The 16,894-nt window shown below is 41.5% G+C and overlaps 1 protein-coding gene across 5 annotated transcripts in view; it reads right to left on the reverse strand.

Moving 5' to 3' along the window:
- HOMER1 (homer scaffold protein 1) overlaps positions 1 to 16,894 on the reverse strand; it is a 129,819-nt gene that overhangs the window by 68,236 nt on the left and 44,689 nt on the right. For 3 of the 5 annotated variants that reach the window (XM_088443918.1, XM_088443917.1, XM_088443916.1), the window contains 2 exons: positions 10,229 to 10,360; positions 4,531 to 4,623 (listed from right to left, as the gene is read on the reverse strand). In XM_088443918.1, the coding sequence (XP_088300044.1) occupies positions 4,531 to 4,623; positions 10,229 to 10,360 (225 nt within the window). Of the gene's footprint in view, positions 1 to 4,530; positions 4,624 to 10,228; positions 10,361 to 13,117; positions 13,871 to 16,894 lie in introns of those variants that run through there. The other 2 variants (XM_088443920.1, XM_088443919.1) reach the window with 2 other exon arrangements.

A 16,894-nucleotide genomic window follows, 5' to 3' on the forward strand; every position in this document is an offset into this window, starting at 1 on the left:
GATCGCTTGCTAGCGAACGGGTCTGAATCAGGCCCTATATCCCTGCCGGAACGATATATCGTACGATATATCTTATAGTGTTTACCCATCTTAAGACTGACTCTGAAAAAGGCCCTATGGGTGAATACTAATTTACTATCCTTAGTTAATTGTCTGCCCCCATTCCGCTTCTCTGTACATAAATGATTACAAGTCTATAAATACTCACAAATGTAGATAGAAAGCCATTTTGGTGCTCATGCATTTATCAACGTCTGAAAAATTGACTTGCGCCCCAACTCTAAAGGGTCTATGTATTAAGCCTTGGAGCAAGATTAAGTGGATGGAGATAAAATACCAATCAATCAGCTCCTAACTGTCATTTTTCAAACACATAGCCTGTAAAGTGACAGTTAGTAGGTGATTGGTTGTAACTTTATCTCCACTAACTTTATCTCTCGGATCATTAAGCTCTAGAAAGTGATAAATTGGAGAGTGATAAAAGACCAACCAATCAGCTCCTAACTGTCATTTTTCAAACACAGCCTTTAACGTGACAGTTAGGAGCTGAGTGGCTGGTAGTTTATCACTTTCCAGAGCTTTGTACATAGACCACTGTATGAGGTCCTATGATGTACACATGGTGTGCTCAGGCTTGTAGTCCCAATACACCTGTAGAACCAGTGACTGTGCAGACATGACATATACAGTATACGCAAAGCAAGTATTGATAAGTGCACTCAAGAAATGTGTGAAATGTGTGTGAAAATGCCTGCCAATGGAAAAAGTAATGTTAAAAAATTCAACACAATTGTTTACATATAACCCCAGGACAAGAAGGATTAAAACATGCATCAACCCTTGCAGTATTATATCATTCCAACACAGCGCAGATCAGCAATACTGTCACATACAGTACATTAAATAAAACTTCACATTTATTACGCATTTCAAAAATACTTTTTTTTTTTTAGACAAAATAATAACGTTTATTTCGCTTTAAAACCAATCTTACTGGAAATGAAGGATTAAGAGAAAGTAGTTAGGGAGTATTTATATTGCATTATGACATAAATACATGCATACTGAATATTAGAAATAATAAAATCTGTAGTGCACTCAAAACCATTGATTATTATTATACACAAAAACGATACATTGAAAAACATCACATGTGACTGACGTCCGTATGGCTTTATAACATCATCACAAGAATCAGTCTCCAAACCTTCAAGCATTTCCTGAAAACTCACCTCTTCAAACAGCTGATCAAATTCCAAATCTACCCACGTAACCCCCATAAACTAGTCTACTGATTACCTCCTCTACACAGTCCACACCAAACTTTTATATGTTCTCTTTCTACACTACAGCTGGGTTCACACTATACCATTTATTGTTTGATATATCGTTCCAATGCGGATAGGAACAATATATCGTACACATCGTATACCATGTATGCGCGATCCATCATTCATTGTATTGTCCCATCTGCTGAGCTACACATCAAATGGGACGATTCCACGGTCGATGCGGTGGTGTTACATACAGCATGTAATGATACATCGTGCAGTCATACGGCGGATCGTGTAGTGTGTACGGCGATGTGTTTTATCACCACATCGCATCGCTGGGTCGCATTGTCATAAGGTATGTATCCAGCTTATCCCATCCCACTGACTCTAGGTCAACATAGCTATGTGATTGGATCATATAGTCCACCAAGAACCTCTGCAGTCTATCTGGACCACTTGCAATATGTACCCAGTCTTGTTATGCTGATGCTATATAAGTAACTGGTAATAAATCAGAGTACTTTTAGATTAATTAAAAAGAAACAATAATTTGGAAAAGTAACTGGAATAAAATGGTGAGCACAGAAAGTGACTAAATGGTTATCAATCCCATATTTTACCAGTCAGTTCACTCATTTCTTCCAGAAGTTGAATGGAGTTACATTTCTGCTTTGGGAAATGACAACAGAAAACAGAAAATACCTAGACCATCAGTTGTTATGGTTTTGTGGTAGAAAAAAAAAAATGGGATTTTATCCCCAACGCTGACATTCAGCTAGAATTCAACACATGTCCTTATGTCCACTCATCAGTGGGACAGTAAACAGCTGTCACCCCATGAGTGAGAAGATCGGAGCTCTTGGCACTGGCCAAGCCCCACATAAATAAGACCCATAAAACTGACAATAATATCATAACATAACCTTGAAAAAAAAGGTTTTCCAAATATCACCCAGTAAAGAACTATCGAGATTCCAGAATAAAATCAGTAGTGCATAGCTAGTTTGGTATATGCCCGTGTAGCTCCACATTAATAATCTAACATGAATAGTACATTCTTCAGCTAAAGGTACCAGAATAAATGTGACCAGTATGCACATAACTGGATTAGAGCCTTGTGTCCGCAGGCTCTCAATCTCTGGTCCCTCGTAGGGTAAGCCATGCCAACTGCAAGTGCAGTTTTTCCAAGCCAATTTGGACACTAGAAGCTGGACCACAACCAATTCCTTACTCTACAGGAAATGGGCAGTGTCAGGTACACATGGCTTTCAATCAAATATAGCACATTGGTGAAAGAAAACTAAAATAGGACACTCTTAAAGCTAGGGAATCATTAGATGACACGGGCGGCAGAAAAAGACAGGTGTTAAGTCATTCAAAAAGTTATATATAGTAGAATATCATCATCAAATAGACGTAACATAGTTTATGTTTTGCTGTATAATGTAGCATGGAGGTTAGCATTGCTGCATCACTGTTCTGAGGCCTTTGGGCTTATTCTAACCTAATGGTACTGGGTACATTGCGTTTGTATGTCTTGTCCGTGTTCATGTGCATCTTCCCTATAAACTCCACAGATGACCGATGATTTAGGAGAATACAGGGTCCGATTCAATTCGGGGGGACAACTACTGGGGGCACTGTATAAGAGGCACTACATAGGGGGGCCCAAAGCATATTCTTGTACCACTCTCTAGTTCCGCCACTGCATTGACTAACATGATTTTTGACATCATTTTTTAAAACAATGTAAAAAATCATCTGTTCGTACAGTAAATGTGTGACTTAGACGTATATTTACTGAAAGTCGATTTGGGTCGATTTTTGGTCTATGTTTGGTGAAATTTTGGTTGATTTTGTGTTTCAGGGTCTAAATCATACATTTACTTAGAGATTATATTTTTTGACATGGCTTTTAAAAAAAACAAACAAAAAAAAAAAGATGTAAAGTAAATAAATCATCTTTTAGTAAATGTGTGATTTAGGGGTCTATTTACTAAGCCTTGGATGGAGGTAAAGTCGACGAAGAAGGTACCAGCCAATCAGCTCCTAACTGTCATGTCACAGGCTGTGTTTGAAAAATTACATTTAGGAGCTGGTTGGCTGGTGCCTTATCTCCGTCTACTTTATCTCCATCCAAAGCTTAGTAAATAGATCCCTTAGACTCAAACACAAAATTAGACATATTAGATATAATAATTGCTTATAGAGGAGTCTGATGTTATATCTTTTTCTGTTTATTGAAATATTGTTGGACCCTCCTTATTACACATATAGTAATTTGATACGATTATCCACCCAAGACTTTGTCGATCTTCTTATGTATTTTTTCTGTTCAAAAAAAGCAGATTTCTAATTGAATGGTAAAAAGTCACGACCACGAGTTTAACTCCTGTTAAGAAATTTACGGCCAACTCGCGGCTAACAGAATCAGGCCCATTGTGCTTCAGATGCAGTTTAGCAGAAATATAATGAAGCCATTTGAATGTAGTTGTGTCCCTCTGTCATCTACGGAGTTTATTGGAAGTATGATGGATTCTGGGTGAGAGAACCAGTGCTGCGATTTAAAACATAAAAGGAGTGCAGTAACTGGACTCAACTTCAACGTGACACCACGGTTTAAAAGACAAACTGGGAGGTTACTCTGCTTTCAACTAAATTGTCCTTACTGGGGATTTGCACTAAGTTCACACTAGGTCAGGACTGATGTGCCGGAACATCATGCTTCAATTCCACATTACTATGAAATATATTGGCACAAATAAAGTCATTTTTTTTTCTTTTATATTTTATAGAAGCCTACACTGTATACAGATGCAGCGAATATGAATAAATGAATATATTCACTTCTCATTAAATGGACATTAAAAGCACAAATGTGGCTGGACTGAGCTGTATTTTAGAATAAAAAGGAAAAATGTAATTGAATGAAGGGCACAGACGTAAAACCAGTAGCGGGATGGTTGTTGCAGTGAGCACTTTCCAAAGGGCAGTTACAAACAAACAGAATATTCATGTATGCCAGTGAAGCAGATTATTTAGACAGCTATCAATCTGATCTTCAATTTAAAATTTTCCTAGTACATTCTATTCACAGTCCCTTGTAAAACAGCTTTAATAAACGTCTACATATGTTTGATTAGAAGTACATTTGTATCTAGTGCTATGGTACATAGTCAAAACTACCAAAGGAATGTTCCTGAGCTGCTAACGCTCATCACACATTACATACTGTTCCATGGATTCCGCACATTACCTGTGACGGTGTACTGGTCAACTCCATTTTTTCTTGGGATTTCTCCTTTGCTAATCGAGCAGCTTCCTTAAATTCCTGAAATTTTTCTGCAAACTGAGTAAAGAAAGAGACAATTACTGTAAATGAGAGAGAGACCCGGCCATAGTTAGAGGCCCAATATCCAGCATGGCTAGTAAGGGCTATAGGAAAAAGGAGCAATAATAACATGAGAAACTGGTTTAATCACTCATCAAACAAACAAATGTGAGTAAAGCCTACCTACGCAAAAGCTCATATGGTATAATAATAGTGAGACGAGACCTGAAAGCGCCATTTATGCCCAAGCAACAAAAAGCTATGATAACAGTAGAGATAAGTGAGCACCCAATATCAGACTGGTCCAGCTGCCTTATAGAAAACAAATACCAGAACAGTATAAATGAAACTAACAAAGTACACATCAGTCATTAACTCTAAAACATGGACACATAACAAAAACATCATTATCCCACCTTTTTCCCACTATGTATACCATAGCCCCCAATTACACTACTCTACCTAAGAAAATGCCCCCTCCCCACCCTGCAGTACAGTATTACTATACTAGGATAAGGCTAATAAGAACTATGCTATAAATGGCCATAGAACAAGGAGCTGTCTGGCAATATAGTGCCTCAGTAAAGGCAAAAGCTAGCACCAAGACACCCAGGAGACTTGGGAAAAAAAAAAGGTACTATAATAGTAACAAACAGCGGGAAGACATACAGCATGAAGGGCCATAACAGGAACGGTCAGAATCAATCACATATGGATGCAAACCACGAAGTATTGCAGCACAACGGTGAACTGTAAGGTGCTCTACAGAGCACGACAAATGCTCATGAAATAGTCAAAGAACCGCCAAGTAGTAAATCCTCTAACACAGTACATTTTGGATGGGTTGCCCTATCCATACAATGTCCAAGTATTTTGCACAAGGAGAAGGCTTGACAATGGAGATCTCCAATATTAGAATAGGAGAATTCCTGACGCAAGGAAGCTGAATGGCAGCCAGGTGCCCTCCGACTGAAACTGGATATGCATGGACCCACCACACAAATAGGAAAACATGAGGTTGAAAAGCTTGTGGCACGGCAAGTCAGGTGAGATTGCCAAGCAGGTAAATCCCAGACCAGCATCCTTATCTCCAGGATTCAGTATAATAGGCATGAAAATGCTACAAGCTTAGTCCACAAGGTGACAATCCAGGAACACATTCAATTCAAAGGATGCACTAGGTAACAAAGTCCCAAACATCAATTGCTCGTCTTCCAGAAGCAGCCCAATGTGATGAATAGTGCGATGATTGGGAATATGTGGCAGCGATTACATGGCATTCATCAAAGTAGCGAGGGCACTGATCAGAGATGGGATAGAGGAACAAGCATTGTCGAAAGTAGACAGAGTGGCTTCAGCCTCTACACCACTCTCCTTCACCATTTGCAGGTCACACATTCAAAGCACCAACTCGAGCCTCAGCCCTTCGATATTATCAAGTGTCCATTGGGTATAATTATTCAGGGCCACCAGCACCTGATGCATGTCAATTGCGGTAGATGTAGAAGCAAGATTCATAACTGGAACCACAATTGTAGTTGAGAGAGACTCATCAGGAAATGCAGAAAAGCATTCCAGCCCACCATGCACAAAGCCAAAACTCTGTTCCCGCATGATGAGAACACAGATAATATGTTGGGAGACTGATCAAGGTACACAGGGACCACTGGACAAACAAAGAGCAGCAAATTGGTGCAATCGCCCCCCAGCAAGCAGAAGTAGCTGACACCCAACATGGGTCCAGCTATGGTGGCTGTAAGGTACTGTACAATGGCGGCCACGAGGACCTGCCACTGGAGGAGGCCGTGCAGCAAAGTCAAGTCACTGAGGGTGAAGTAAGGCAGCACTGCTTCAACTCACAAAGCCTCCGAGGTCTCAAACACAAGGACCAGCGTCTCCAGGCCAAAGAGCCATCTGATGACCACACAACATCGCAGAGGGGTCACAGGAACCAGCCAGCTATCCAGGAGACGTGTGTACAGAGAGTGCTTCAACCAGACCAGGAAATACAGAGGCAGGATATAAATAAGGATAATTGAGCCACGGAGCTAACAGAGACACATCTCACTCCTTGCCCCTCCCCTTACATGCCCCCCCCTATTTAATACATTTAATGGAACTTACAGCAGGTATATGTGTGTATAATATATATTATACAGTCAGGTGCATAAATATTGGGACTTTGACAGAATTTTCATATTTTGGCCTCTATTCACCACCACAATGGCTTTGAAATGAAACAAACAAGATGTGCTTTAACTGCAGACTTTCAGATTTAATTTGAGGGTCATTACATCCAAATCAGGTGAACGGTGTAGGAATTACAATGGTTTCTATATGTGCCTCCCAGTTTTTAAGGGGCCAAAAGTAATGGGACAAACTAAACAATCCTAAATCTAACTTTCACTTTTAATACTTTGTTGCAAATCCTTTGCAGGCAATTACAGCCTGAAGTCTGGAACGCATAGACATCACCAGACGCTGGGTTTCATCCCTGGTGATGCTCTGCCAGGCCTCTACAGCAAATGTCTTCAGTTCCTGCTTGTTCTTGGGGCATTTTCCCTTCAGTTTTGTCCTCATCAAGTGAAATGCATGCTCAATCGGATAAAGGTCAGGGGATTGACTTGGTCATTGCATAACATTCCACTTTTTAGCCTTAAAAAACTCTTTGGTTGCTTTTGCAGTATGCTTCGGGTCATTGTCCATCTGCACTGTGAAGCGCCGTCCAATGATTTCTGAAGCATTTGACTGAATAAGAGCATATAATATTGCCCGAAACACTTCAGAATTCATTCTGCTGCTTTTGTCAGCAGTCACATCATCAATAAATACAAGGGAACCAGTCCATTGGCAGCCATACATGCCCACGCCAGGACACTACCACCACCATGCTTCACTGATGAGGTGGTATGTTTTGGATCATGAGAAGTTCCTTTCCTTCTCCATACTCTTCTCTTCCCATCACTCTGGTACAAGTTGATCTTTGTCTCATCTGTCCATAGGATGTTGTTCCAGAACTGTAATGGCTTTTTTAGATGTTGTTTGGCAAACTCTAAACTGGTCTCCCTGTTTTTGAGGCTCACCAATGGTTTACATCTTGTGGTGAACCCTCTATATTCACTTTTGTGAAGTCTTCTCTTGATTGTTGACTGACACATATACACCTACCTCCTGGAGAGTGTTCTTGATTTGGCCAACTGTTGTGAAGGGGTTTTTCTTCACCAGGGAAATAATTCTTCTGTCATCCACCACAGTTGTTTTCCGTGGTCTTCCGGGTCTTTTGGTATTGCTGAGCTCTCCGGTGCGTTCTTTCTTTTTAAGAATGTTCCAAACAGTTGATTTGGCCACATCTAATGTTTTCGCTATCTCTCTGAAGGGTTTGTTTTGATTTTTCAGCCTAATGTTGGCTTGCTTCACTGATAGTGACAGCTCTTTGGATCTCATATTGAGAGTCGACAACAACTGATTCTAAATTCAAATGTCACACCTAGAATCAACTCCAGACCTTTTACCTGCTTAATTGATAATGAAATGAGGGAATAGCCCACACCTGTCTATGAAATAGCTTTTGAGTTGATAGTCCCATTACTTTTGGCCCCTTAAAAAGTGGGAGGCACATATAGAACCCGTTGTAATTCCTACACCGTTCACCTGATTTCGATGTAATTACCCTCAAATTAAATCTGAAAGTCTGCAGTTAAAGCACATCTCGTTTGTTTCATTTCAAAACCATTGTGGTATTGAATAGAGGCCAAAATATTAAAATTCCGTCAATGTCCCAATATTTATACACCCGACTGTAATTATATATATAACTAGTATTACGATTTGTTGCTGTAGTGTTTTATTTCTAACTGACTGCTTCTCCTAAACCTCATTCTCTACCCAAGCTGCCCAGGCGCTAATGATTCATTAGTAGAATGGCTGCACAACCTCCATCACCCTCTGCTGGCGTCACATTCAGCGTTACATCCTCGCCCTCACTCCTCTGACATCTACTAATTAGTAGAGCAGTAGCTGCAGTCCGGCAACACATACCAGAAATGTTATTAACTACACATTGCCTACAGGAAGAGGTGATAGTTATGAATCAATGAGATCAGATACAGCTAGCATGTTTAAAAAATAAATAAATAATAATACATATATAAATATATATATATATATTTAAAAAAAAAACACATGTATTATTCTACAAATACATTGATTATTCAGATTATCTCCTTTGATTCTGTTGTTATATGCCAATAAACGGAAAAAAAAAAGCATTATATAATAGAATACGCCACAGGTATTAAACTTGGTTTAGTGTGGTCAATCATGTGACTGTATGACTTAATTGTGCGTTTCCCATGCAGAATATATGGACTATTTAGCGGTGCCCATAGTCATTCATCATCGGTTCTCCCTGTTTCAATCTTCCAGTAGGTGGTCTTTAGCACTACTCTGCCTTTCCTATCTCTGTAGGATGACTGGTCAGAAGAACTAATGTCTAAGCTATAGTCCTGGGCACCTGAAAAACAGGTTATGAAGCAGCTGCCATGCTCATGAATTCCGCATGAATACCTCCCATGTCAGCAGCAGGGGGCACTCTCGCTGAAATCCTCGCTGTAGGGGAGAAGCAGACGATATAAAGCAGGAAGACTCACCTCACTTACACAGCTGCCATATACAGAATCTAAAAATAAGTTATCGATGGAAAAACACTGAGAAGAAACAATGCAGCCCTGTACTTTACAATGCCATCAGAAATAAAACCCACAAGAGCAATAATATATAACTAATTAATATACTGTAGTAACATAAGTTAACAAGCGTCTAAAGAAATGACTACAAATAATGTGTTTATTCATATAGAGTAATGCACTGGATTTCAATGAATAATTTATTTAATGAAGTTCTAATGCTGAAATACTTTACATTTATATTGTATGTTAAATGATATAGGTTCATGCTGCAATAAACAATCCCAATATGATACGAACATGTACAAATATGCACCACTTCTAGCCCCAATTATATTACTGTCCACCCACAGCCGGGATTAAAACTACATCCCGATTTATTAAATGGTATAGACTGAGTAACAGAACAGTGCCACGTTACACAGTGGTGAAGCTATGGCTGTTGTAGGGAGCTGATGTAAGGGAGCCCCCTAGCTGCCATACGCTCTGTAATGACTATAGTCCTGACTCTGCCTGGTCCTACCATCAATCATCATGTCAAAGCTAGCTCTGTTATGTCTGCTCTACTGGCAGGGTAATTTAAGGTAAGCTCTCGCGGACACATATACAAAATGAGAGAGAGAGAGAGAGAGATATGTATAAGTCCCCTATGACAAAACCTGGCGCTTTCCCCCAAACATGAGAACTGTATCAAAACTGTATTCATGCAAATTTAAGAACAATTGCAATTGGTCTGCAAATCTGGAAAATAATTTCTTACAGCAAAGAAGAGTCTTCAGTTACCCAATACTGTATACGCCATCTTTCCTTTGCATGTTACATTTGCATAGTTTTCTTAATAATGGTGACGTACTGAAAACTGGCTGACACACTGGGTGACCAAAGGAAAAGGTATCAGGAAGCGCATCCTGTGACGTCCTCTCCCACAGCCCACTCACTTTTGTAAGATGATGCTCGGAGGAGAAGCCAAGGCCGTACACTGTGTTCGCCCTGCTATCTGCCCACTGGCCAAACTTCTGGGATGTTTTAGTGAAAGTCATGTTGGGACTGATGGTGCTATTGATTATTGCCTGTAAGAACCAAAAAAAATATATTAGCATTTGTACAATGAAGAACGGATTAAATCACTGAAGGGGAGATGTACTAAGCTTTGGAGAGAGATAAAGTGAATGGAGATAAAGTACCAACAATCAGCTCCTAACTGTAATCTTTCAAACACAGACTGTAACATGGCAGTTAGGAGCTAATTGGCTAGTACTTTATCTCTCTCCAAGGCTTAGTACATCTCCCCATTATACACTTTATAGCGCTTACTCTATATTAGACGCATCCGTGACAGCTTTTCTGTCTGTCGGCTGCAGCATCCTCCATCTACCTTATGCTAATGCAGGATTCGGCCATGTATGCCAAGTATTAGGGCGTCTGCCTGCAGAGGGCCAGCACGCCCACTGTTTTTCCATCCGCAGGCATCATCATTAGTATCAGGACTTAACCCACCCCAGGCCGGGTGCAAAAGATCCATCAGAAACAGGCGACCCACCTCTGTCCACTACTGACAAGAACGGGAGTCAGCCTACGCGCCCACAACACTCCAGCAAGATGGATTGCTGCCCAGTTACCACCCAGTAAATGCCCATTCCATGGAAATAGTGGTCCACCGATGGACAGATCAATTTGCCTGCACTATCCCTCTACGTCCTTGTGTGTACGCAACGGTGTGGCAAATGCGCAGTGTGCAGATATCCAAGTGATCCGTCCGCATTTCCATTTGCGTCTGATTTAGAATCAACCCCTACATATCTAAACCATACAATGGGCCTGATTCAGATGTCATGGCAGCTGCCATCTCTCACGGAATGCAATTGCTAAAATATGCTAATGACTCACTCCCCATCCAGTACTTAGATTCCCACTGACAGCATCTCACATCCGCCGCTCACGCACCAACCAGGAATCACTGAGCGCAGATCAGCCTACTGAGTAAGTCTAATCTGTCGCAGGTACAGCGGGTCTCCAGACACACAGAGGGCTCTCTGCTGCGAGCAAGGATGCAGCGGCTAATTTATGCACGCCCAGAATACAGTGTTTAAACAGTCTGACACGCCTGCGTTTTTCTAGCCACCCCCATTACCTCCCCCAAATGGTGACTACCTGTCACTCACTTTGCGAGTGTCTCCTCTGTGTGAGTGTAATTCAATTGCTACGTGTGCGCAGTGCAGCTTACACGCATTAGAGCAATAGCTGACAATCGCTCAGTCTACATTGTGTCCACATCTGAATTGGGAGCAATGTTAGGCATAGAGCACTTGGATGTTATTGGTTAACATCTGGTTGTTGCTGGCTTCACTACGCTTAAGGAATAAAACTTTTCAGAGTGGGAAATACAGGTATATTTCTCTATCACTAGAAGTATATAACAATCACAGCTTTGTCAGAACAAATAATGTGTGTATGAAAAGAAAGACAAATGGCTTTTTTCTAGTGTGCTACAAAAAAAATGCTCAAAGTATTTTCCTGAAGGAGCTAAGGAAGGTTCAATAAACTGCAAACATATGTTGACTTCTATGAAAGAGCCACTAGTGGAGCCAGCCACACACATTCCAGCCAACTTCATATCCTGGTCGGCAGCATAGATGAAGGGGTAAATGTAATAAATAGCCTGCGGACTTCACGCATCGGCAAGTTCCGTAGCAGTCATTTAAAAGGCAAAGCCAGGTTGATTCTGCCTTTTAAATGACTGCTATTTTAAAACATCGGACAGTCTCGCACGGAACTCGCCGATGCCTGCGGTCCGCAGGCTATTACATTTACCCCGTTATTAACAATGCGATCATTAGCAGACAGGAATTTATGGGGGAGATGTAAGAAGCTCAGAAGTGGTATCAGCGCGCGTTATGTGTGCTGATACCGCTTCTAACCGATGTATGATTGGGGGCTTGGCGGTAAATGACAGGGGCGCCATGAAATGGATGCAATGTGATGTTTATGCAGTTCAGCGATTATCTGCGATCCGTCAATGCGCCTGGGTCAAGTTTCATTACCACTCACAGCGCGGATTTATTTGTAAAGTGACTGACAGGCAGGACCAGCTGCGGGCTGCAACGGGGGAGGGGGACTGAAATGGCGGCGTGTGTCTCAGCCTGCGACTCTGATCCTATACGCAGTAAAATGGTTCTGGCATCTCAGTGCCAGCGACCATTCTGAGTAACAATAGGGTTGCTCAGAACTTCGGTAAAGCGACGGATCTGCAACTGATGCTGCTTATTTGCAGTCGTCTCAATACAAATATCCCGCGCAGCTGCGACACTGGCATATTTTTGCACAGTCTCTGCGTACAAATTGGTAGCTGAAATGGCATTAGCGTCCATCTCTAAATCAGGTCCAATAACTATTATTAACATAAACTTATATCGCGCTTTACAATCGGGCAAACTGTTCTACAAGCACAAACATACATATAACATTCTGGCTGCTTATCAGAAGATTCAATAAGCACACCAGCTCATTAATGCAAATATCTAATCAGCCAATCGTGTGCTTGCAATTGAATCCATAAAACAAATGAAAAAAAAAAGAAACGTTATCAAAGGCGACTATGAAAAAAATTGCACATGGTCACAAATTCACAATTATCCATAATATGCAAAATAATGTTACTAAAATTAAAAACATAATCCTAAAAATACGTGGTAACCATGTCATTCAAACAGAAATATTTTCATTCAATAACTCACATACGTATATCAATATCTTAGATAGAAGTTTAAAGCAGTGAAGACACTCAATTGCACAATATCAATTCAAAACTGTATTAATTAGATCTATACCATAATGTTCAACTTGGGATCAGGCATCCAGACACATAAGTCCTCCGAGAGATTGTTGATAGATACGCTGCTGTATCAGTAGTCATTAGCCCAGATAGGGAGAAAATATTCCATGCCATGATGGTTATTATGGAAGCAATACTGCAGTATGGCTTTAGTTATATTATGCACAAACATGGCGGTAGTTCCAGACCAGACACATCTCACCGATGTAATAGCGCACATCCTGTCGCCGTCCTTGATTTATCCGGGTGGGTGAGCTGCAGTGAAGTTTGGCTTGTGCTCTCTTGTGCAGTATGTGTAGTGCTTTATGCTCACCCTGCAATATTTGCAGTTTCCATTTGTCAGCCTAAACACTGCAAAAGGCTCCATTACCGCTTTTTTGCTACTTAACAAAGAGTTAACACCAGAAAAAAAATAAAAGTATTTCTCTGACCTTAACCCATTTTGAGTACCTTATAACTGTCCCATAGACTCTATCGGGACTACTGTTTAACACTATTTGTCAAGCAGAGAAGAGCCTCACTTTTCGCCTCTATGTAAGTTAGCAATGGGAACCACTGAAGCTGGAGTGACTTGGTTGATTCCCCACTGGGTTGAACAAATATGAGCCGTAGCCGTTCACCTACTGTAGATTCTTCTCTGGCAGCATTAGGCTCCTGATTTCCAGGAAGAGGAGGGAGACATCACTATCACCAGATAGGTAAGTATTGATGAAAACTGGAGGTCCCTGAATATGTATCGCTGAGAGAAGCTGCGATACAAGGAAGAAAGTACCACCAGCTGAAGTAGGTGTTAATAAATGGAGCACTATAGTGTACAGCTGGCCACACATCTAAAGATTATCTGTCCAACCAGCCAACTAGCTGATTGGTTGGAATGAAAATCTGGTGAGGTATGAAAGCAAATGACAATCAGCAGTTTGCTCCCAAACGCCAGAAAATGGCCAAAAACTGTTTAGATCAAACATTTAACAAACAATTTGTTCAAACTTGTCTGACAACCATTTTCATCTATGTTCTGGCATTTAGGAGCAAATTGCTGATCATCAGTTACTCCCATACGTTACCAGATCTTCATTCCAACCGATCAACTAGTTGGCTGCTTGGACAGATAATCTTTAGATGTGTGGCCAGCTTTAGTCATTTTAACCTGCATTATCCTTTGTTTTGTATCGCTATTTCTTGCAGGGATACATGCTCAGATACCGCCAGTTTTATCAATATTTACATGTCCGGTGATGTGCGGCATTATCTCCCTCCTCGACGATGTCTTCTTCTGGATTGTCAGCAGCCTAACGCTGCTGGAAAAGGGTGAGTGTGAAATTAACATGTACAGCAGCCGACCGTGCATTTACTGTATATTGTTATTTAACATGGCGGGGTCCTAGCAAAGCCTCAGGTCCCCATTGAAAGGTATGGGTAACGCCAAGATGGTATTACCCAGCAGATAGAGTTAAGCGTAACCCTTTGTTAAATTGCAAAGAGAGTTGATCAAGCCTGATGCACCTATGAAATGTCTCTCCACCGCTTGATAAATACAGCGCCAAGTAAATTCCATTCACAGGGAAAAGTAGAATCATCACAAAAAGTTTGAAAACATCTGCCATAGAAAAGCAAGGACTGGTATTTGCTGACGATGTCTCAGATCCACAAATATAGCTCAGAGCCTAAAAAAAAAGTTAATTAAACTGCTGCATGCCCAAAATGAATGTTTATTTAAACTGTCTGCTAGAAGGTGCACCTCTCCATCAATGTTGATAATAAAATAGCTGGCTGTTGCGGAAAGACTCAATGCTATGACATATATAAGAATGAGTCAGCCCTGCAGCTGTATGTGCAGCATCAAAATAGCCCGGCCTATTCATAAAGATAATACATGTGGTATTGTCAGGGCTTGATATGGTTGGGCTTTTAAGTCAACAGCGTGAATAGAGATTAAAGTCCGAAATAGAATTACATAATAGCGGAGTTATTAGCAGATGTATTTTATTTAAAGATGTTTCTTAAGGTACTTTAGGCAGCACCATTGCCACCCACATTACACAAGCTGAAGATGAGAGCCCAGAACATAGTTTTATTTTGTTATGGATTAAAATAATTATTTGAGATTTCGTATCCGGCATATGGGTTTAAGTCAAGATATAGGGTTACATTTACTAAGTGCGGGTTTTTAGAAGTGGAGATGTTGCATATAGCAACCAATCAGATTCTACTTAACATGTATCTAGCACTGTCTAGACCAGTGGTGTCAAACTCTGGCCCCTCTAGCTGCAGTGGAACTACATATCCCAGCATGCACTGCCACAGTTTTGCTATTAGGGCATGCTAAAACGGTGGCAGGGCATGCTGGGATATGTAGTCCCACAGCAGCAGAAGGGTCAGTTTAACACCACTGGTCTAGACGATAATACAGTGATTTTCAACCAAGATTTTAAAATTGCCAAGGCACACCATCCGGCGATGCAGCGTGCATGACCATTGAAAAAAACGTAAACATTGACTCCCACATAAAAATATACACACATATTGGCCTCCTCCGGAATATAACACACTACAGTGGCCTCCTCAGGAATATAATACACTACATTGGCCTCATCAGGAATATAACACACATATTGGCCTCCTCAGGAACACCACACACTACAGTGGCCTCCTCAGGAATATAACACACTACATTGGCCTCCTCAGGAATATAACACAGTACATTGGCCTCCTCAGGAATAAAACACACTACAGTGGCCTCCTCAAGAATAGAACACACTACATTGGCCTCCTCAGGAATAAAACACACATATTGGCCTCCTCAGGAATAAAACACACTACAGTGGCCTCCTCAGGAATAGAACACACATATTGGCCTCCTCAGGAATATAACACACTACATTGTGTCACGATCGGGGTTTCTCCGTATGGTAGTCGACGGGTAATACCTGTGAGGACACTATGGCGAGGGGCGTCTGGCGTTGGCACTGGTGCCTGGCGGGGAGCATTGGCTGTGGTTCGTGTGGGCATACTGTCACTCTGGTCTGGTTAGGCCTGGTGGTGCTTCTGTTCCGTTCTGGCATGGGCGCCGCCATCTTGTCTCCGGTAGGTGACCTAGTTGCCCTATCCTGTTGTGTCACATGCTCCTCTCTGACCAGTCACGGCTGAGCACTGGGGATTTAAGGGAGTTCAGAGCTCCCTTGCATTGCCAGTGCAACGTGTTTCTCAGTGAGAGCTGAGAGAGTGAGTTCCTGTGCTTTCACCTGGTTTCATTGCCTAAGCCTGCTTCACCTGACTTGCTCCAACCCTGCTGGATTTCCCTGCCTCCTGCAATTACCTTTCCTATTGCCTGAGCACCTGTGTCGGCTAGGCTTACCCTGCACCCTCCCTTTACCTTTTCCCCTGCCTGAGAACCTGAACCTGCTGTTTCCCTGCACCTTACCTCCATTTACACCCAGCTGGACTTCGTTACCTCTGCCTGCATTTTGTTACAGCTCACCATACCTGCATACTGGACTGTTCCTACCTGTCACTTTCTGGACATTCTCCCATTTACTCCACTACAGTTGTTAAGTGCACTTTAGTGCTATACCTGGACTATTTCTTGCCATTCCCATGTCTGTTAAACCAATCATTAAAAGTTCCACGTTTACCTTTCAATCTGTTCCTGTGATCGCTCCTGCTACCACCCCGGGTCCACAAACAACCCAGAACATAACACATTGGCCTCCTCAGGAATATAACACACATATTGGCCTCCTCAGGAATATAACACACTACATTGGCATCCTCA

Source organism: Taudactylus pleione, unplaced genomic scaffold, assembly GCF_031769625.1.
Source record: "Taudactylus pleione unplaced genomic scaffold, aTauple2 ptg000336l, whole genome shotgun sequence".
Taxonomy (NCBI): Eukaryota; Metazoa; Chordata; class Amphibia; order Anura; family Myobatrachidae; genus Taudactylus; species Taudactylus pleione.